The sequence below is a fragment of the Danio rerio genome, chromosome 3 (assembly GCF_052040795.2).
Source record: "Danio rerio strain M-AB ecotype USA chromosome 3, GRCz13ab, whole genome shotgun sequence".
Lineage (NCBI taxonomy): Eukaryota > Metazoa > Chordata > Actinopteri > Cypriniformes > Danionidae > Danio > Danio rerio.
Window position 1 is genome coordinate 40,236,828 of NC_141023.1, and position 21,809 is coordinate 40,258,636.

Consider the following 21,809-nt stretch of genomic DNA (forward strand, 5'->3'; position numbering starts at 1 on the left):
TAAATTTGCCCGGAGTGAATAGCCCAGTTTTTAAACTTCAAAGGATTTTCCCAAAATATGTATCAAAATAGGATGTCGTCACCAAAAATCATTCTGCTAGCTAAGACAGTTGTGGCAAAATTAAGACACAAAATCACCCCAGAGAGGATGAAAACATCTCCAACAGCACAAACGGGTTAATATACTGTATGTGTGATTCCATTAACAAATAAACATTATAAATGTTTACTGTTATGTTTGATCAACTTCATGAATTCATTTATATGAATTAACATTAAGAACTTACCTCAAATTTTTAATCAGGAAGCGCAAATGTCAGTAGCAAAACAGGCAGTACAGAGCAAACGCTGTATTAAGAGGTGATCTTCGCATTTGGGCTTCCACAAAACTGTATGAACCGTTTGCTAAATGTAGAGAGCTGTGTTGCTAACCTTACAGGAGAAACCCCAGTCAACACCAAATGTTTTTTTTCCCCCCATTTCATTTCATTTCATTTCATTTGAATTTGACTGATTTTGCAAACAAACCGGTTAAATTTCCATCAAGGTCTTTGTTTTATTCAACTGAAAACTAACAGAAGTTCTTATTATTGACTCTGCGTGTTGTTCAAAAAATGACTTTCAACATAGAAGTAAATCCAACAGGTGTCCTTAAAACTCTCCCGAAAATCAGTTTGGTTCCTGTTACAAAATACGTAGAAAAAAACAACAAAAAACAGTAAGGGCTAACAGTTAAGACACAGAAGCCTGGATTTTTTTATTTAAGAGTTCAAAAGTGTCTCTTTGTACCGTGGTGGTCCTCAAAGAGGTCTGAAGAAGCGATGCGGTGGTCCATAGTGCATAGGCATATTGAAGTCAAAGTTTAGATTTCGAGGTTGGTAGTTCACCGGGGGGAGGTTGGGCAGCGGGGGCACGTATGGGGCTGGAATGGGCTGAAGGAAGAGGCGCTGCGGGCCGGGCAGCATGACCTGCGGGATGAGCAGCGGTGCACGGACAGCCTGAGGAGCTGCGTTTGGGGCTGGCAGCGTCACCCGAGGACGCTTGGCTGGGATGGGCTCAGGCGGAGGGCCCACTCTCTTCCCTGTGGTTTCTGGAGGACAGATTGCAAAACATCGTTAAAACTGACTCCAGTCTATGAGTCGGTTTAAAGCAGCTCTACCTTCCTGCAGAGTTTAGCTGAGTTTAGCTAAAGACACTCATCTTTATTTAAGTACTCTACGTCCTACATAGGGTCTTTACACCTGCCTTATTTACTTCAGTTGAATCGCACTAGAGTTTGTTTTCCCTCTTGGTGCGGTTCGTTTGGGCAGGTGAGAATGTTGCAATCGCCAGAGTGCGCACCAAAAGAGGACCAAAAAAGCGTACCAAGACCATCTTTTCAAAGAGGTCTCAAAAAGTACTGCGGTAACTGGATTAGTCCAAAAAGGCGTAGTCTGATGCACTCTCCTATCTTATAGGATATGGAGGACAAATATTTGTTGACAGCGCTTTACCAACAATTTTAAACAGAGAGAGAGAGAGAGGGGAGGGAAAACATTAGCCGATGGATCTTTGTTAATATTTCCTGAAGATGATTATGTCGCAGTTTAGCTAAATTAATTCACGACTCCTCCTTAAGTGACTTGCGAAGCGCCTTCGCCATTTGCAATGCATTAAAACATTGTTTTACAGTCATAGCCACAGCGTAAGCACCCTCATTTGATATAGTTGTGTTTGACAACGGTTGAAGCTAAATCTGCAAGAAGGTAGATTTCCAGAAACAGGGTTAAGGACCTCTAGTTTAAATCATAGGTCTCAAACTTGATTCCTGGAGGGCAAGAGGCTCTGCACAGTTTTGCTCCAATCCTAATCAAACACAGTTAATCTAACTAATTAAGGAATACCAGAGACTATTAAGCAGATGCACTGTAAAACCCAATAACTTAACTCAAACTGTTTGAGGAAACTGATTGCGGCAATCCATTTAAGTTTTGAAACAAAATGGTTTGAGTACTGTAAACTATGATATTAGTACAACTAATATATATATATATATATATATATATATATATATATATATATATATATATATTGAGCTAAATACACGTATATTAGTTGTGTTAATATCATCAAAATCTTAGAGAATTAGTAACGTAAACATTTTTAATTCAGTTAGCAAATCAAGTTTAGTTAACAGAGCAATTTAAGTCCAAAGAACTATATAGCTACTCAAATGGCTTTGGTATTGCTTCTAGCATTAGAGTTAAGATTAGACATGGGACGATAACCGTTTTCAAGGTATACTGCAATTTGGAAAAGTCAAGGTTTTAAAATTGTCAAAATTTTCTGCAATACCGTTCCTAAGGTATGTGTACGATTTTTTTAATTTTTTTTTTAAAAACAATTTTTAGGACAACCATATCTCCAGCAAAAAAACATATCCAAAGATGTCGTTTTAAATTGTAAAAACAAATGAAGACAGCAGAAGTCAATAATTAATTTAGCCTGACATGTTTAATGTTCCACAATATTTTAAATGTTTCTCAAAATAAGATATATTGAGTTTAAAGAGGAAAAAAGTTTTTGTTTTTTAGCCAGACATTTAAAAAGAATATATTTTGAGTGGTAATTACAATATCGTTATACCATGATATTTTTATCCAAGGTCATCATACCGTCAGAATCTTATACCAGTTTATTAAGTTCCCACAATAAAAAAAATAAATAAATTAATGCATTCATAACTCATTAGGTTGGAGTTCTGCTTAATATAATCAGTTTATGAGTTACCATAACTCTCTCATTAAGTCAAAGTAACTTTTTTTTAAAAATTATCAAAAGGACAAACCAACTTATTTAATTTAGTGATTTTGACTGGTAGGTTTTACAGTGTGTGAATGTGGGTATAAGCACACAGACTTTTCATTCAGTCAGCCAGCCCAAACGCTTCAAGTCGTGCCATTACAAAATCACCACATTTAAGATCTGATTTCTTTAAAATCAATGATCTTAACTGCCTAATATACAATAAGAAGCACTGAACTGAATTCCATTTTTTTCATGTCATGTCTTTAAAGAATGGAAATTTGTTTTACCTCAGTATTCTCAAAAGAGTTTCTGTGCTAACCTGTTGCTACTGATGGTGCTTGTGTTTACACAGTCTTTCATCTCGTTTTACTTAAACAACCAAATATATATATATTAATAATAATAATAATAATAATAATAATAATAATAATAAATATATATATATATATATATATATATATATATATATATATATATATATATATATATATATATATAACTGATTGTACTTTAATTACATTACAACATCGATGCTGCAAATAAAACCATATGAAATTGAAAACAGTCACATTAACCTTTCACCAGAAGTTTATTGTTGGCTGAAAACACTAGTTGTGCAAATAGCCTATTGGAGGTGGTTGGAGCTAAACTCTGCAGAGCTGTGGCCCTTCAGCAATTGAGTTCGAGAGCATTGGTTTAGTGTCATCCAGAAGACTGACCTGGCTGATTCGGCTGAGTGGTCTTCTTATTTAACTCCGCTTCACCTTCTTTTTGAATCTCCTGAATGATTCGCTCATCGTCTTGCTGTGGATTGAAAAAGACACCGAAACAGAGATTGTTAGAAGAAATAGAAAAGCAGAGCAAACAAAAAAGCCTTTCAAAAAGGCACAGCAATTATACTCTCCGGTTACTGTTCAACCATGTGAAAAAGACCAGCAAACCTTGCCAGAAACGATCTGATGCCAATGTCCATATCAGAGCCGGGGCAGAAGCGGGACATCAGATGAACTTCATCGCTCAAACACAAAACAGCTCAAGTTCAGCAGTCAGCCTGGTGTGTTTGGTGCCAGGTGATTAGGCACGGCTCTGAATGCTGGGGTAATTGCGGCCCCCGGGCTGCCAGCAGGACGGCACCCTGACTGCGCTCTCCACACAAAAAACAGCATTCAAATGCCTTAATCGGATAATTAGTGGAACTCCTGGATCAACCGGAAGAGCATTTCTCACTGCTTAGGGATAGTTTCCCCAGAAGATGACGATTCCGTCATCATTTACTCATCCTCATGTTGTGCCAAGCACAGATTTATAGTTCCCACAGGACAACAACTGAAGACTGTGAGAGGAAGGTTTGTGCTATTTATGGTGACCATGAATGCACATGATAATAACTAACTAATTAAAATAACACATTAAATAAAATAAAAAATTGTAAACCTTCATGTCATTCCAATCTCATAAGATCTTTGGTCCTTTTCAAAATGTAAATGAATATATTTTCGATTACATCAAAGAGCTCTATCATCTTCGATAGACAGCAATGGTCTAGAGAATTTCAAAGTCCAGAAAAGGAACTAAAAACATTGTTAAAACACTCCATGTGACTTCAGTAGTTCAACTGTAATCATATTAAACACTAATAACACTTTTCTGTTTGCGTTAATACACATGTTTGGGTGAATGAACCTTTAAGCACAAATCTAGCTGATCAGTCTCCTTCAGATTTGACTTCAGTTACCAAATTCAACTTGATGATAATTTAATCCTAAATTTGCTGTATGTTCTCCATTTGGGGCAATTCACGTTGCATCCAAACGTGGAAAGTGTGAGGGATGGTGCTTTCTCTATCTATTTGCACAAGTGTACATTTGAAGTAAAGAACTTTAGATTGCAAAAGATATGACGTGAATAACCCATATTGGTTTCTTCCTCAAGCGAGAATGACATCCATTTGAACTTTTTAGTGTACACTTTTAACAGTGGAAATGCAAACCTGAGCAGGATGACCCGTAATGAATCATCCTGAACTGTTGTGAACTATACCGCTGATTGGAAACGCGGTGTAAGTTTTATCTGGTCTGATTTCTCTCTTATCATTTTTATATGATTATGGTGTATGGCTGTATTATAAATTTAATATTGTTGAATGTCAAAAAATTCACTATGTTATTGGTTCTAGATATTATAATCCCACTATCACACAAGGATACTTCAAAAATGGGAAATAACTGGATGCAAAATGTTCAAATAACAGTCTAAACATTCAACTCAAGCAGTTGCAAATAAGCGAATAGGGCAGGGAGTTGAGTTGAAAATTTGTCAAATTTTGGAATTGATTGTACCAACAGCAATTGATTATTTTAGTTTATTTTTGAGTATAATTTAACTGCCGTCTCTAACAAGTGGTTGACCATGTTTTGACTGTTTTAAATAATAACTGATAAAGTCATTTAAAGAATGCCCCTTTTAAATAATGGTTTACACACACAGCATTGCTGGTTTACAAGAAAATCTAACAAACATAATTCTGTTGCACTACTACACTTGACGCTATTGACAACAAACAACAAACAAGAAAACATGTTAAATATGAATCTGAAATATTTTATGGCATACTTTAAAAATCAAGATGATTTAGTAATCAGAAATGTTTTATTTTGATTATTTATTACACTTCATATTTTCAGATTACTTTTACCGTAAACTGACATTTCAATCATTTGGCAGAGATTGATATTTTAGAAATGATGGGATGTGTTAAAAAAAAAAAGCAGCATTGAGTGTGTTAACTAGCAACATTAAGAGTTAAGAAATGTAATCCAAAATTTGTTTCTTGGTGGGGCAGTAAAACACTTAAAAGAACTCATTTAAGTTTAACTCTCGCTTGATTATAATGATAAGAAGTCAGATACATGTCAACAAACAGATGAGCTCTGACAGTTCGCTTCACAGAACTGGTTCAAACATACTTTTCAGAGATTGACTTGTACTCCTGTGTTATTTCAAACAGCTAGTTAGGCTATATCATCCGAACAAAATCGACAGATTAATTTTAGAGATTTGTGTTTGTTTCATTTAGTGCTACTGCATTATAAATGGCAAATAACACAACTACTGTTATTGCACCCAATGGACACATTCTAGAGATCCATACACAAAGAAAAAATCATCCAAAAAAGGTCCAGTAAAGTTCATAATTTAGCTTGACATGGGGAAACTAAACTGCTGTTCACAACAGAAAGTTTTAAGCTTCACTTTGAATTTATAAAAAGATAAAAGATGAATAACTTTATCTTATTTTCACTCATTTAAATTCAACCTTATACTTCCAAAACAAAACAGCACCAAAAATCTGCCATTGCTACAACAAAACCTCCACACACATCTGATAAACTGCACGCTCTTTCTTCATGGTTGTATTGTTGGTTATTTCCATCTACAGTTTACCATAAACATTGTATTCAATAATTGTACAAAAAACACAAACATGATCTGTTCTCGCATCCGTGTATGCAATAAATGATGATTGATTGAGGTATTGCTTGGTTTATTTTTTACTGGTGATGATTGAATAATAATCAAAAAAAGAATCCTAATAAAATAAAACGTCCTGTGAGTTGTAAATAATGAATGAGCACTTTACTCATCTATATAATGCATGACGGTTGACTGTGGTATCAGCAGTATTTATGCTGTAAACCTCCGAGAACTGCTTATCCATCAACATGCACGACAGCAAGCACACTTCTCTGAAGTACCTCTCATACGTTCTGTATACAAAACTGACACAAAGCCATTACACATACATTACCTGCTGTTTATCCTGAGACTGCAGGACTCTTATAAAGAACAAACTATCAATTCATCACGTAACATTCTGTCAATCTGATGCAGTGACTTTCATTTTTTCCCAAAAGTTTCCTTTTATTTCTAAAAGTTAAAGTAACCTGAAATACAACCAAGCCTTTATAGTTAGTGTTGGGCCTGTTCCTCTTAAAGAGTAATTAACTACTAGTTACTTCTCACAAATAGTAACTGAGTTAGTATCTCATACTACATAGTTAATTAATTATACAAGTAACTAATGACCAGGGAAAGTAACTATTGCATTACTTTTAAAAAACTATTCGTCAAATGACTATAAAATAAATATAAAACATTGTACAATGATCTACACTATTTGAATGGTGTTGTGGGACAGTGTAAGAGACAACTGCAGCATGTCCTTAACTATATATCTAGATACTATTTAGTTAAATTCTGTCTGAGTAATAAGTGTTTGCAGTGGAGAATCTTTTTGTTTTTTGTTTTATTTGCTTTGACGTTGTGGCTTCGTGTCCTCTTTTGGTAGCAGAGCTCACATTATCACATGTGTAGCCTCTAATTTTATGGCAGCATGTGACGAGGTGAGGTTCTTCATTAGATTAGAATTACATCACCGACTCAGAGACTCTTTTATTTCCTGGGCATAAGTTGCACGATACATAAACAGTCTTGCCTTTAACCTCAACAAGGGAAAAGTAGTGCTGCTACTTGTTTTATTTGCCATCGTTCTGACTCCTGGTCATTGGCGTGTGCGACTGACTGTGCATGTGTGTGAACCCACACTAATCAGCCTCTGATTGGTAAATGATGGAAATCTACTCTATCCATCCAATCATCATCACGTTCTCAGTTACATCACATTTACAGACACACACCAATGATCATTACTGGTGTCCCGCCCCAACCCCGAACACACACACATACACCCCAGAGAAAGAGAGGTCCTATGGCTGAGAGAGACGCTGCTCGCATGAAAACCACTTCAGTGTTCTCAATTATAGCAACACGCATTAAATCGTCAGTAAAGGTAACAGCGTTAGTGGTCTCCACTAACAGCCATTAATTTTATTACTCGTTACTGGAAAAAAGTATGGCCGTTATTTATATAATTCAATGTCAATGAAAGTGTCATATTATAATAGTCAACAGAACAATTTCATCATATATATATATATATATATATATATATATATATATATATATATATATATATATATATATATATATATATATATATATAAAGATAAAGATATATATATATATCTTTACCTGATAAAGGGCTAAAAGTGGATATTATGCTTTTTCAGATATTGCTTTTAATGTTGAACAATGTGTAACTAGTAAAGTAAAAGGTCTGGAAAGTTTCACGGCACAAAGAGTACCACAGACACATTTTAGCCTCTCAAAAGAAAGAAAAAGCGATTCTGTGACTGTGATTCTGATCCAGATACAGACTACCTGAAATCATCATCAGTTTCTGCACAATCTATAAAGATTTGTGGCAAATTTGCATAACACCAGACTATGGCCTTCATTTTGACCTTGACTTCGCTTTGTGTTGATTAAGAGAGGTTGGGTGAAGCTGATGACAGTATTTAACAGGGCGGCTGACTGCTACTTACAATTTATCACATTATTATATTTATAAATCACATTATTTAAGATTCATAAAAACCCCACAATCATAGCAAATTCAATCTGCAGATAAATCTGGTTGCAATTTATTAGATGGCGTCAACCCTTTATCTGAGAACATTTTATTAAAGCTCCACTGAAGTGCTTTGAAATGTGCATTTTTACTCAATATTTGAAGTAATCTTAACTGAAACATAAAGAGAGGGTGGACGGTGTAGCTCCTCCCCTTTAAAAAACAGCTAATAGTGCTTTGTTTGATCATCACTCTGGCAATGAGAGTGGTTGAGCTTAAGCGCATGTCAGACACTAGAGAGCATTTGATTGGTCAAGAATTGATGAAAAGAAAACAAAGAAAAAAACGTTGATTGATTTAAGCAGAAGTGACGAACTTCAAGCTTTACATGTTTATATAAACCATTTAACACTATCTCTTGTATCCGAGATTGAGTTTGGTTTGTGATGAAGTTTTCAAAGCAGCGAAAGTGAAACCATAGTGCATGCACTTGGACAGGATGATGACTCAAACCTGAATTGATACTGTGAAACCTCACTTTTACAAGTTTCAAATACTGACAGCAGAGGTAATGTTGTAATATATAGTGAGAACATTTATAAGGATCCATTAAAATTGCATAATATGGGCATTTTGGATTTTTTTAAATAATGTAATTAGAATAAATCACTAACAGCTCCAATCACACCACAACATGAGCAGCAAAAATAAAGAGAAGGAGGAACCTCATGTTGCATTAAGGTTTGTGCACACTGGGGTGATGATCGCCCACGTTTAACACCTTATGACTAAACAAAAGGTGCTAAAGTGAGCATGCACACAGACATGCAAAACAGCATGCATAAAAACATGATTTTTTATTATTTGTATTATGTCGCAGGCTCATTTTTTTGGTTTGATGTGTCGTATTAAAAACTGGTTGACCAATACAGAGTAAAACATGATTTGCACTCATAACGTTCTAGTTGAGTAGGCAGAAAATGCAGCTCATTTAGGATTTGTTCGTGAGTTAAATTCCAACTAATTTTCTTTTTATAATTTGTAACTTCTTCTGACAAACTTTTGAGCAGGTGTTTGTGTGCCGTAGTGGAGGAAGTTAAACACAAGTGGAAAAATGAATGCAATAAATACACAAAAAAAAAAGTGTGAGGGTGACTACTTCTTTGCAACAAACATGTGTCAAAAGGTCAAATGTGCAGCAGCACCTTGTGTCCCAGAGTATTTCTGTTTAGCATTAAAGGCTGATTTATACTCAAGCGAACACATATGCTTACATAGCTCTCGCCGTGGCTGATGCAGACGTTAATGCTCACCTCTCAAAAAATTTTAGACATGTAAACTACAAGAAGCAACGACGCATACAACAAGATGCTTCTGTAACTTTTAAAGAAATTATTTTTGGTTATTATGAATCTGCCTCTACAATTGTTTGTTTTGTTATACATTTTATTTGTTTTCTTTGTAAATTCCCTTTCCATAAATGCAAATTTACTAATATCAAACCATACTTTCCTGTTTTATTAGCAAATATTTAGTCATCATTTAAATTTAATTTCATTATTTGAAAATAAGAGCAAACAGAACTATTCATTGTGTAATGACTTTAATCTACATACTGTGATTGATTCTTAAATGTCTTACCCTCAATTTATTTCATGTTCTTGATTATTATTATTTTTTAATTCTTGTTTTTTTTCATTGATAATGTATGTCATATTCTGTATTGTAAACGGCTTTAAATTTTGCTTTTGTTTTGTGTTTATCTTATGATTAAAGTTGTTGCACATCCGCCGGTTCCGGCTCCTGAATTAGCGAGTTTTACCTACTTGTACATTAATGTATAATATATCATTCTTTTTTATTCAGAGTACATATTTTCGATCGATCCACTTAAAATGAGCAAATTCAATTCAATTCAATTCAATTCAGCTTTATTTTTATAGCGCTTTTACAGTGTAGATTGTGTCAAAGCAGCTTCACATAAATGGTCATAGTAACTGGATCAGGGTAGTTCAGTTTCTTGTCTTTAAGTTCAGTTAAGTTTAGCTCAGTTCAGTGTGGTTTGAAGACATTACTGAGTCCAAACACTGAAGAGCAAATTCATTGATGCGTAGCTTTACAGATCCTAAACCATGCAAGCCAGTGGCGACAGCGGAGAGGGAAAAAAAAAACAAATCCACAAGGACAGGTGGCAAACAGCAGACTCAAGTTCAACATGCTTATTCCAGCCAGCAAAGCAGCAAAATGGTGGATAACAAACCCGCATTTTTGCCGCTCACAATCAAGTCTCTAGTCAAGGATCTTGAAAAATTCAGAAAGGACATGACCGGCAGCTAGCTCTTTGCAACTCTCACATGGTTGCCCACTGAAGCTAAGCAGGGCTGCGCCCGGGCAGTACCTGGATGGGAGACCACATGAGAAAGCTAGGTTGCAGCCGAAAGTGGTGTTAGTGAGGCTACCTAGGGTCTGTGTGGGTCCTTACGCCCCAGTATAGTGAAGGGGATTATATACTGCTCAGTAAGGATGAGAAGTTAAACAGAGATCGTTAAAAATTCCATGATGTCCTTCAAAAAGAGTAGGAGTTTAACCCTGGCATCCTGGCCTTCTAACCATAACCCATATCATAATTAGCTTCATCTCTCTGTCTCCTCTCCACCAATAAGCTGGTGTGTGGTGTTCAGTCTGGCACAGTATGGCTGCCGTCGCATTATCCAGGTGGATGCTGCACGCTGGTGGTGGATGAGGAGTTTCCCCCAATGTGTAAAGTACTTTGAGTGTCCAGAAAAGCACTATATAGATGTAAGGAAATATAATTCTTCTTATTATTATGACATCATTACACTTCTAAATAGGGACAAATCTGATCTTTAACTGATTCGTTCAGAGCGACCTTGATAACAAGCAGCAACGATTGGCGCGATGAAAGCGAGCCTTTCAGATCACAATGACCGAATGACTCAGATCGAAAATCAAGTAAATGTTGTTCAATTGAAGCTGTCTAACACTGATAAGGAAAACACTGCTCTCAAGGCCAACATCTAGGAGCTAGTGTCTCGCTTGAAGTGCCAAAATAAATGAGTTGTAGGGTTACCAGAAGGTATCGAAGAAAAAAAAAGAAAAAGGAATCTTTTTGTTTTTTTTAATCACCATTTGGAAGCTGATATTTGCTGATCAGTTTTAGAAATATAAATATCATTTGTATTTATTTAAGTTCATAGAATCAAGAATAGAAAGCGTGTGAATCAATATCAAAATGGGACGTTTCAATATCTAAAACTATACCCAGCCCTAGACTTAAACCTAGACGTAAACCTGTTGTAAACTTAGTAGATGTACAGAAAGTGAAGGTATTTGCTATTTTTATAAGGATAATCTCCACTAATTAACACAAAAACAGTGTAGTGTGTGATGTTTTACCGTAGGGTCCGTCCACAGCGAGCACTTCTTGCAGTGTCTGCAGGGGGCACCGGGCGAGCGGGCGTGCTGGCAAAAGTGGTTGTAGCCGTTGATTGGCTCTCGGCAGAGGTAGCACATGTAGGCGCCGCAGCGGCACCACATTCGGTTGCAGCCCTCCGACTTCACCAGACCTGTGGCACACTTGTGGCACTTCCTGACACGGGCAGCCGTCATCTTCTCCTCACTGGTCAGGAAACAAACCCAATCTGAGATCAGTTTACATGCTGGTGAGCTGCCTATCTAGAGAGCATTTGCAGCAGTTGTTGTGAATGAGGCTTCAGTATGTCTGAAGAACAGGCTTTGAGTCTAAACGTTTGTGTCTGTTCCCTGATAAATATAAAATAAAACGCCAAAAAAAGAATAATCGTAAGAGTGTGGACTAATACTTCCTGTATTAGCTATCGACAGACTGAACTAAAAAAGACAGACTTCAACTTTAATACTGGAATGGATTTTTACAGGATTTAAAATTTAATTAATGTAAAAAATTATTATAATAATTAATAATAATAATACTAATAATAATAATTCCACTTAAAAATCTTCCAAATCAATTTGATAAAAGAATTTTAAAGCAACACCAGAACATTTTAAATATGGTTGAAAACAATTAATAAAACTTGTTTAATTATTCAAATTAGTTCATATTATTCAATATATTAAGCAATAATAGTATATTTGTATTGTAATAATAGCATTAATGTTGGTTAATGTTTAATAACAACACGTTCATATTGGTTCAGCTAAATTAAACAACATTAACTAATGACACATATATGTTGATATCTGCTGCTATTTCAGTTTAATGGCTTTAATCCCAGCAGGCTTCAGTTCACCAGCTTTTGAAACGGAGCCAACTTGTTCATTTGGCCTCCATTATGTTGGTCAACCCAACATATTGTTTCAATCAAAATTTTAAAAACGCCAACATTTTCTGTTAAACCATTCCTATCATATATGAAAGGGTTATTTATGTGTTTTTAATTGTTGTAATGAAATCTGTGTTTTTGAAACTAATAAAGACAGCAGAAGTAAACTATTTACTTTAATTATTTAGCCTGACACATTTACTAATCCAAAATATTATAAATGTTGCCTAAAATAAAATAAATTGTGTTCGATGTTGTTTCAGTTCTTTTACTGAGACATTAAAAAAACAAACATATTTTTGAGCAGTAATCCGAATACCGTCAAACCGTAAAACTGATATTTTTTATCCAAGATTATCATACAATAAGATTGTTGGTTAATATTTAATAACACATTCATATTTTGTTCAGCCCATTTAAACAACATTAACAAATGACACATATGAAGCACTATTTGATATCTTCTGCTATTTCCATTTAATGATTTTAATCCCAGAGTGCTTCAGTTCACTAGCTTTTGAAACGGAGCCGACTTGTTAATTTGGCCTCTATTATTTTGGTCTACCTAACGTATTGTCTCAGTCAAGATTTTAAAAGTGTAAAAACTTTGTTATACTATTTCTATATTATATGTAATGTTTTTTTTATGTTTTTTTTTTTAATGTGAAGACAGCAGATTTCAATGATTTATTTGAATGATTTAGCCTGACTGAAATGTTTCCTTAAATTAAATATATTGTGTTCAATGGGGGAGAAAAGAAAAAAATTATAAATTTTTGAGCAGTAATTACAATACAGTGAAACCGTGTTTTTTTTATCCGAGGTTATCATAGCGTTAGAATGTGGGTTAATACTTAATAACAAAAACATTAATATTATCATCTAAATAACATTAACAAATGAAACATAAGGAGCACAATTTAATATCTGCTACTATTTACGTTTTTAATGGCATTAATCCCAGCATACTTCAGTTCACTAGCTTTTGAAACTGAGCCAACTTGTTCATTTGGCCTCTGTTATTTTGGTCAAGCTAACGTATAGAAAGCACAATACTGCTCTGTATCCTATCAATGTGACCACACAGTCAGCCTTTGTGACAGTGCATTTTATTCAATCTCTCAGTTAGCGTCGGTTTCCTGTCACTGTAAATGTAGGTAAAAGAAAAAAGTTCTGGGTAAACAGGAAACAAAGGCTTTTTGATCTACGTGTAAACCCCATGCAATGACAGGAAGGAAAGCAGGCGATCACTTCCTGTCCAGTGCAGAGGCTGAACAACAGTGATAGGCTGCTTTAAAACAGACACTTCCTCATGACCGGCTGCTGTGCTTGGCATGATGTGTATTTGCAAACAAAACACTCCAGGGGATAATTCAAACACAGCCCAATGTTTTAGTGCGCTTTGAGAAGGGCCTGGGGAAATCACTGACTCAGCATTAGGGTTGCTAATGATCTCCCACGTGGTTTGCTAAACTACCGAGTACCCTCAATAGTGCACGGATGCATTATTAACAAGCTGGCTCTAACGCTAAGAGTTTCGAGTCGAGCACTTACAAGGCCACCCGCAGGCGGATCTCGTCCCTCTCCAGCACCTGCTCACAGGTCTTTCCTGCGTGCTCCTTCCACACCACATGGCACTTCCTGCAGCTCTCCTGAGGAAGAGGACACACAAATGAGCATCTGTGTTATTGATCACCATTCAAACAGAGTGGAAAGAGAAACACCTGGACCACTTCATTCATCCGACGGGGGAGTCGTGTTTCTGTTTTGTGCCGTCACGGCTGTTTGTGTTTACGGAAGCAGAAGCCGGAGTTCCCTGCATTGTTTCAGGAGTGGACATTGAATAATCCGCTAGTATTGTTGGTATGACCATTGGAATTGACTTCATTGTTTATACATTAACCCCAGGTAAAAATAATAATACATTAACCAGGTTATAAAATAAAATAAAACAAATAAATACACAACAGTTCTGTCTTGTTCTCGAATTTGATTGGCTGACAGCCATGCGATATTCTGCAATACCAGCACTCGTACAGCCTCCTCGCCCTTCTGTATTACTCTGTCCACATAGAGTGACGGCAGATCAATAAACTTACTACAGTTTGACAAATACTGTAGCTGTTGGACAACCATGTACTTTTGAAGCTTTTTTAAGGTGTGAATGTAGTTGTTTAGATTGCAAATAAGCAGTTTATTTATAAGGATAGAGTCTATTTTAAATATTTATAATTTAGGAGATACAGCGCATCGGCAGCCATCAGCCTGTCATACTGAGCAGAGCAAACACAGTTAACATTGTCCATTCACAAGATAGCAACAGAGACGGCATAATAAGCCCTTAGAGCAGTGGTTCTCAAACTTTTTTCATCAAGTACCACCTCAGAAAAAAATTGTCTCTCCAAGTACCACCAAAATGAGCAGTATTGAAATACAGTAGTGTAGTAGGCCCAGTAAAGCAGCTACAGCTTTGCACAGTTAAAAAACGTGGCAGATTACCTCAGAAATATAGGCTATATGTCATATATGGCATATTATATACATATTTTTTGATAAATTTTGAAATGTATGTAGCATGTACATGACATATTTCATTCCTCCGCGTACCACTAGTGGTACACGTACCACAGTTTGAGAACCACTGCCTTAGAGAATAAAAACTCAGCATTTTCTTTTCACATTTCAAACTACAGCTGATCAAATCATTATAAAACAGGTAATGACTTTCTAAGTCGATCTCTCTCGTTTGTAGGCTGTAGTGCTGTATATATACCATAGTCTGGTAGTGTTTGCATTGTTTTGCCCTTTTCTGGGTTAATTGATGGGATATCCTGATTGTAACTGAGAAATACTGGGAAATCTCTGTAGACTGATGGCATTTCGTGCCGTTCAGCCTTATTTTAAAATGTTAGCAAAATCCCGTTTTGTCATCACTTTAGAAATTACGCTAGAGAATTATTTGAATAGTAGCGCTAAAGTGACGTGTGTGAATTAGTAACGGCTTCTGCTGTTTTGATGTTAGTTGCAGTTGTGAGTGAATGGCAAGTGGATTTTTAGACTCTCCATGTTTGATTTTTGTTTTTTATATACACGATTGTGCTGTCGAACTGTTGTATAAACGTAATATCATGCTAGTAGCAGTGTAATATGGCTGCATATCATCACTGGTAGGACACTAAGGTACTCTGCCTGTGGCCTCGTGCCATCGCATGGCTCCCACTGGTGCCGATAAAACAGCCATATCACACTGCTATGAGTGTGACATTGCTCATATATATTTTTTCCTTTCGTACTCATGGGACGGCAAAACATTGAAATATTATTAAAGTCATCCAAAGGCAGAGACACTAAAAAGCTAAGCTGTAAACCTGTAGCTAAAAAGCAAATGTGTTTACACATATGCTACACATATGATATACAAAGACCTGTGCAACAGACATGGGAGACTCTGGGTATGTGATAAAGTATTGCGACACTTTTGCATGTCGAAAAATAAGTTTGCATTTGTGCTTGTGAAACCCTACTTGGAAACAAAGATTACTGATGAAGTACTGAAAGCTGACTCACCAGTTGGCAAATTGCGTGTTTTGGAGAAGAGCCACTGATCGAATGGCCATAAATCTGATTGTTTTTTAGCTTAAAATGAATGTGGCAAACAGACATGTTCTACTTTTTAAAATGAAATATAAATATATATAAATTTTAAATATCTGAATAGAAAAATATTTATATATAATATAATATTTATATTACATGGTGGCGCAGTGGGTAACACAATCGCCTCACAGCAAAGACATCGCTGGCTGGAGACTCAGCTGGGTCAGTTGGTATTTCTGTGTGGAGTTTGCATGTTTTCATGTTTGCATGGGTTTCCTCCCGGTGCTCCAATTTCCCCCACAGTCCAAAGACATGCGCTATAGGTTAATTGGTTAAGCCAAATATAAAAAAAATATGATAAAAATACAGGTGGTTTGCTGTAGAGATCTGCGCGGGACCAAATTTTGAATCCAGCTCTCGCCCGCACCCGCCAGGTTTTAGCCCGAACCCGACCGCTCCCGCTAATATTAAGAATTTATTGTCCCGCTGCCCGACCCGCCCCGTTTTCTGGCCGCCGCGCCCGATCCCGCTAAAGAGCGGGGGAGATCAAAACCGAAAATCCCCCAGCTATACAGTCCAAACAGCCAAGCTGTCTGTATAAACACACACACACACAGCACCAAGCACACACACACAGCACCAAGCACACACACACAGACCAATCTCTCTCTCTCATACGCGCGCGCGCGCACTAACACACACACAAGTACCAAGCAGACACACAGGCGTTTGCTGTTATATCAACTCAAAGGCTTGTAATACCATGTATCAAGTACCAATGTAATACTAAAAGGTTTTATATAAAGGTATATAAATACTGAGTTGCGCCAGCTCCGGGCCGCAGCGCACATTACTCTCGGCTCGCTTACGGCCGTCGCATCTGGCCCGATTGATTCGGGCCGGAATCGGGCAGTGAGTCCACAGGCATCCGGAGTCCGGCAGCCGGAGCCGGGCTGAGTGGTAAGTCTCAAGCAGGCGAGAATCTAGCCGGAACTGGCCCGAGTGTATTTTGCTATCTGGGAAAGCTCTTTCTCTCTCTCTCTCTCTCTCTCTCTCTCTCTCTCTCTCTCTCTCTCATTCGCATAGCAATATTAGCGATATTGCTAGACAGCCCGCTCCCATCCCAAAGTAAACCCATTACCGACCGCTCCCGCGATTTATTCGGATGCAGACCTCAAGTTTGCTGTAGCAAAGTAATGCTTTACAAATCTGATTAGTATCCTTGATGCAAATTAATGAGTAACAGTTACTCAGTAACATCTATCAAAAGTCTTCACCAGAAATATTAAGCTCTCAAATGATATTTAGTTTATCATGACTGCTTTATGTTTAAACTACAATATCATGCCTTAAATATGTAACCGCAAACAGTGCCACAGGTTGTAGGGTGACAAATATTAACTTGACTTCTAGTTGATTAAATGGAAAAGTAGGTACATTTTTCTGATGAAATATCTGTTGAACTGCACCAAATATACTGCAGAAGACCTATAGGAATCCGCATAGACCCAAGATTAACTCAGAAATCAGTCAAGTTTGATAAAGGAAAAACCATGGTTTGGGGTTACATTCAGTATGGTGGTGTGCGAGAGATCTGCAGAGTGGACGATAACATCAACAGCCTGATGCATCAAGACATTTGTGCTGCTCATTACATTACAAACCACAGGAGAACTCTTCAGCAGGACTCTTCAGCAGGATAGCGCTCCTCATACAGTATTTGTGTGAATGAGTGTATATTCCCAGTGTTGTGTTGCGGCTGGAAATGCATCCGCTGTGTGAAACATTTGCTTGATAAGTTGGCGGTTTATTTTCTTAGGCGACCCCTGATTAATAAAGTGACCAAGCCGAAAAGAAAATCAATGAATGAAAGAATTAAGTCGTTCACATATTGTCTCTCCCTCTTGAACTCTTAATTTTTGTTATTTCCAATGTAGATGTGTTGCAAACATGTGGAAATAGAGAGAGGATTCAGCACATCTCACATTTTACACACATTTATCCATGAAGTAAACAACCTTGCAAACAAAGGGCATACAGCAGATCCTGTTCTCGCTCCTTAGTAAGTGGCTGTTTGTCACAAGATGTTAAAAATCCATGTTTGAGCACATTTCATTGCTGTGCCCCTTCATTGTATTATTACAGTATTGTTTCGATTATGTTTTTAAAATGGCTTTTAGTGTTGTCATTTCCTTGTCTTGTTGCAAAAGCTGGTGACCATTTTCTGCAGAGTGCACCATTTTGGTATCTTTGACATCTATACCACACTATACTGCTCCATGGAAACAGGTCATAACACACTGATCACAGCTTAATGGGCTAAGTCAAACAAGACTGCTTCCCATGAGATATCTGGGTCCCTTGACACAACACATAGGCCTCTTGGTGTACAACAGTAATATCAACAAATGGCAAGATTTGAGTAATCATTTGTCTAGAATAAACATTGAGAAGAGCTTAAGAGAAATACTTCAAAAATTGGACCTTTTGTTCAAATCACTATTATTGTCATCAATTATAACCAATTGCTTGTCTTTACAAACTAATAAAAAGCCTAAAATGCACTACATCAAAAATAACTTCAACAAACTCATGTAAATGGTCTGTTTTCTCTGAGGATGGATAGAAATCATGCATCACAGACTAAGGTTGCACAGCTCCTGCCCTCAACACTGGATGTGATTCGATGTCTGTCTGGTTGCCTAGAAACAACATTTTCATCTGTTCCATTTTAGCCGTGCCTGCCCACAATGCTCTGCCTTTCAGCTGACTGGAAAGGACATCTGAGTGCAACATGCAGCTAAACATTCGAGCGTGAAGCCCAAGAAAACTCCTACGCTTTTCACAGCCACAGACCTGGCTAGAACCGAAATTACAGAGACCACATTTGTCATGCTGTCGACATTTGTTACAGTTCTTCATCACCTCTGACAGTCCTCTACAGACTGCAGTCAAGTATAGCAATTCCAAAACTGCAGAGCTGGATATATTAAAAGGGACCTATTATGACCCTTTTTACAAGATGCAAAATAAGTCTCTGATGTTCCTAGAGGGTGTATGTTAAGATTCAGCTCAAAGTTTCAGTACCCCACAAATAATGTTTTATATCTATGAAAGTGCACCTTTCAGGCATTAATTCCAATTGTGCCATATTGGTGACAGTCACTTTAAATTCAAATGCGATTGTGCTCTTCTCAAAAAAGGCGGAGCTACAAATGCCTATGTATCAGCATAATGGCAGATTCAAAAACTAGATTAATGGCCCGATTCCACTGAGTGATACTGTATAGTATGGTACGGTACGCTTTTATGCCCATTTCCACTGTCAAAAGGTACCAAAAAGCAAACCGTACCGTACCACTTTTTGGGTACTCTTTCCAAATAGTACCTAGCACAACAGAAAGGTACCAAAACGTGGACTCAGATGCACAACTGAAAGCTATTGGTTTTAGGCATGGAACGATAACTGTTTTCAATGTATGTTTGAAAAGTCACGGTTTTAAAACCGCCAAAATTTTCTTTAATACCGTTCCTAAGGTAAGTGTAAAAAAATTTTATTTACATTTTTGTTTTTTTGTTTTTAGAACAACAGTATCTTCAGCAAAAAAAATATCCAAAGATGTCATTTTAAATTGTAAAGAAATCTGAGTTTTTGAAACTAATGACAGCAGCAGAAGATCATAATTCATTTGAATTATTTAGCATGACATGTTTACGGCTCCAAAATATGAAAAATGTTTATCAAAATAAGATATATCGTGTTCAAAGGGGAAATAGTTTTTGTTTTTTACCCAGACATTTAATATAAATATAAATATATTTTAGAACAGTAATTGTAATACAGTGATCCCATGATCCCATGAAATTTTTATCCAAGGTTACCATAGCGTCAGAATCTTATACCGGCCGATGCCTAGTACGTTTACAGAAAACCTCATTTATTTCAAATCCTATATGAACCCAAATAAAGCTTAAATGTAATTAGTAACATTTTAGAGACTGTAAGTCTGTGTATGTGTTCATATACGTTTTATTTATTTTATAATAGCAGACTTTAAAGTAGGCTATTTCACATTATCATTGATCAGCAGCTATAATCAAATCCCATTCATAGAAAGGTTAGTAATTAACATTTTATACATAAGTATTTATATACATAAAGCATTCGTTTAGTTAGAAGTTCTTCTAATTCGACATAAACCCATACCACTGAGAGGAAATGGGATATTATATCCTATGATTATGAGGGAGAAATTAAATTGTTGTGAATAGATGGAGCTTTCCCCCTCTGATGACATGACAAAAGGAGGATATCAATCAAAAGTGTTTCTGCAGACTGTTTTTATCAAATGTGATTCAAAATTTTTTTTTTTTTTTTTTTTAGACAGTTTTACTATTAGAAGCGGGTGGTATTTACACACTGTTCCCACACAATGGTGTTTAAACACCTTATAAAAGTGATTTTTATGTAATAGGTGCACTTTAGGATAAAGAGTCAGCCATTTTCATGCAACTTCTTAGATCAATGTTTCTCAAGTGACCCAAAAGTGGCCCGTAGGACAGTTTTGAGAGGGTTGTGGAGCGTTTCTGATTCTAAAGTAATTTTTTAAAGTTACAAAAACGTTTGATCCTTCGATCGGATCTGATTTACGTAAAGAGTGCCTGAAAAAAAATCTGATGTTGTATATATATAAAGGTCAGATGTAGTCCAGCTTTATTTCAGTGTCTTCTTGTAATCTTATTTTTATCACTTGGCAGGAAATAAAATGTTTGTCACCTCTGAAGAGGTGAGAACCTGTCAGCTCACAGCACACACTTCGGTTGCACATACATAAATGTGAAAGGCATCATAATCATTTCTTTTAATAAGGAGCAGTTTCATTAACAGTTAACTTTGGTATTGTGATGCTTACATGTTATGTTTCTAACCTCAAAACTGCACTATATTTAATGTGTTATTTAGTATGTGTAATATAATTTGAGTTGTGCCAATTTGCTAACATTACTGTATTAACAAAGACTACTAGGATATGTATTATGCTAATTATATACAATTTAATGACCAGTATTATTTGTATTCTTTAAATTACTGTGTGTTAATTTGGGTTGCAATGCATTATGTACAGAAAAGTTGGAAGCTACTGGGATATTGCAACAATTTTTGTGAAATTTATTATTTTTTTATGTAAAGTTTTCATTTTTTAGGAATTAGGTAAACCCAAAGCACCAGATCTAAACTAGGAAAAGATGTATGCAACTTGCAAGTAAAACCATTGCTAGCCAACAATTGGGTTACCGTAACCAAGAAGTACAAAAATGTCTGACAACCATTTTTGTAATAGCATCATTAGCAATGCAATGTCTACCATACATGATGGTGTGTTTGTGTTTGATAACACAATATCTATAATGATAATAATAAAGACAGAGTTCAACATATTATTTTGAATGGAAAAACAACAGCAGAGTTCAAACCACAGCTATGACAATAAAGATGTAGAGAAACCTGTCCCTGAAAAACACTGTTATCCCAATTCAGTATATATGCACTGAAAAAAACTATTCAGAGATGATTCCTTGGATTTACTACAAATTTTTACATTAAGTGGTTGTAAACAATTTATTTGTGTT

The 21,809-nt window shown here is 36.3% G+C and overlaps 1 protein-coding gene across 2 annotated transcripts in view; it reads right to left on the minus strand.

Annotated features, from left to right (window-relative positions):
- Positions 1 to 530: 530 nt before the first annotated feature.
- rnf216 (ring finger protein 216) overlaps positions 531 to 21,809 on the minus strand; it is a 58,295-nt gene continuing 37,016 nt past the window's right edge. Inside the window, exons 14-18 of one of the 2 annotated variants that reach the window (XM_087245001.1) lie at positions 14,136 to 14,233; positions 11,674 to 11,896; positions 3,506 to 3,590; positions 789 to 1,089; positions 531 to 680 (exon numbers count right to left, since the gene is read on the minus strand). In XM_087245001.1, coding sequence (XP_087101127.1) covers positions 800 to 1,089; positions 3,506 to 3,590; positions 11,674 to 11,896; positions 14,136 to 14,233 — 696 coding nt within the window. In that variant the 3' untranslated portion in view covers positions 531 to 680; positions 789 to 799. Of the gene's footprint in view, positions 1,090 to 3,505; positions 3,591 to 11,673; positions 11,897 to 14,135; positions 14,234 to 21,809 lie in introns of both variants that reach the window. The other variant, XM_087245000.1, reaches the window with a different exon arrangement.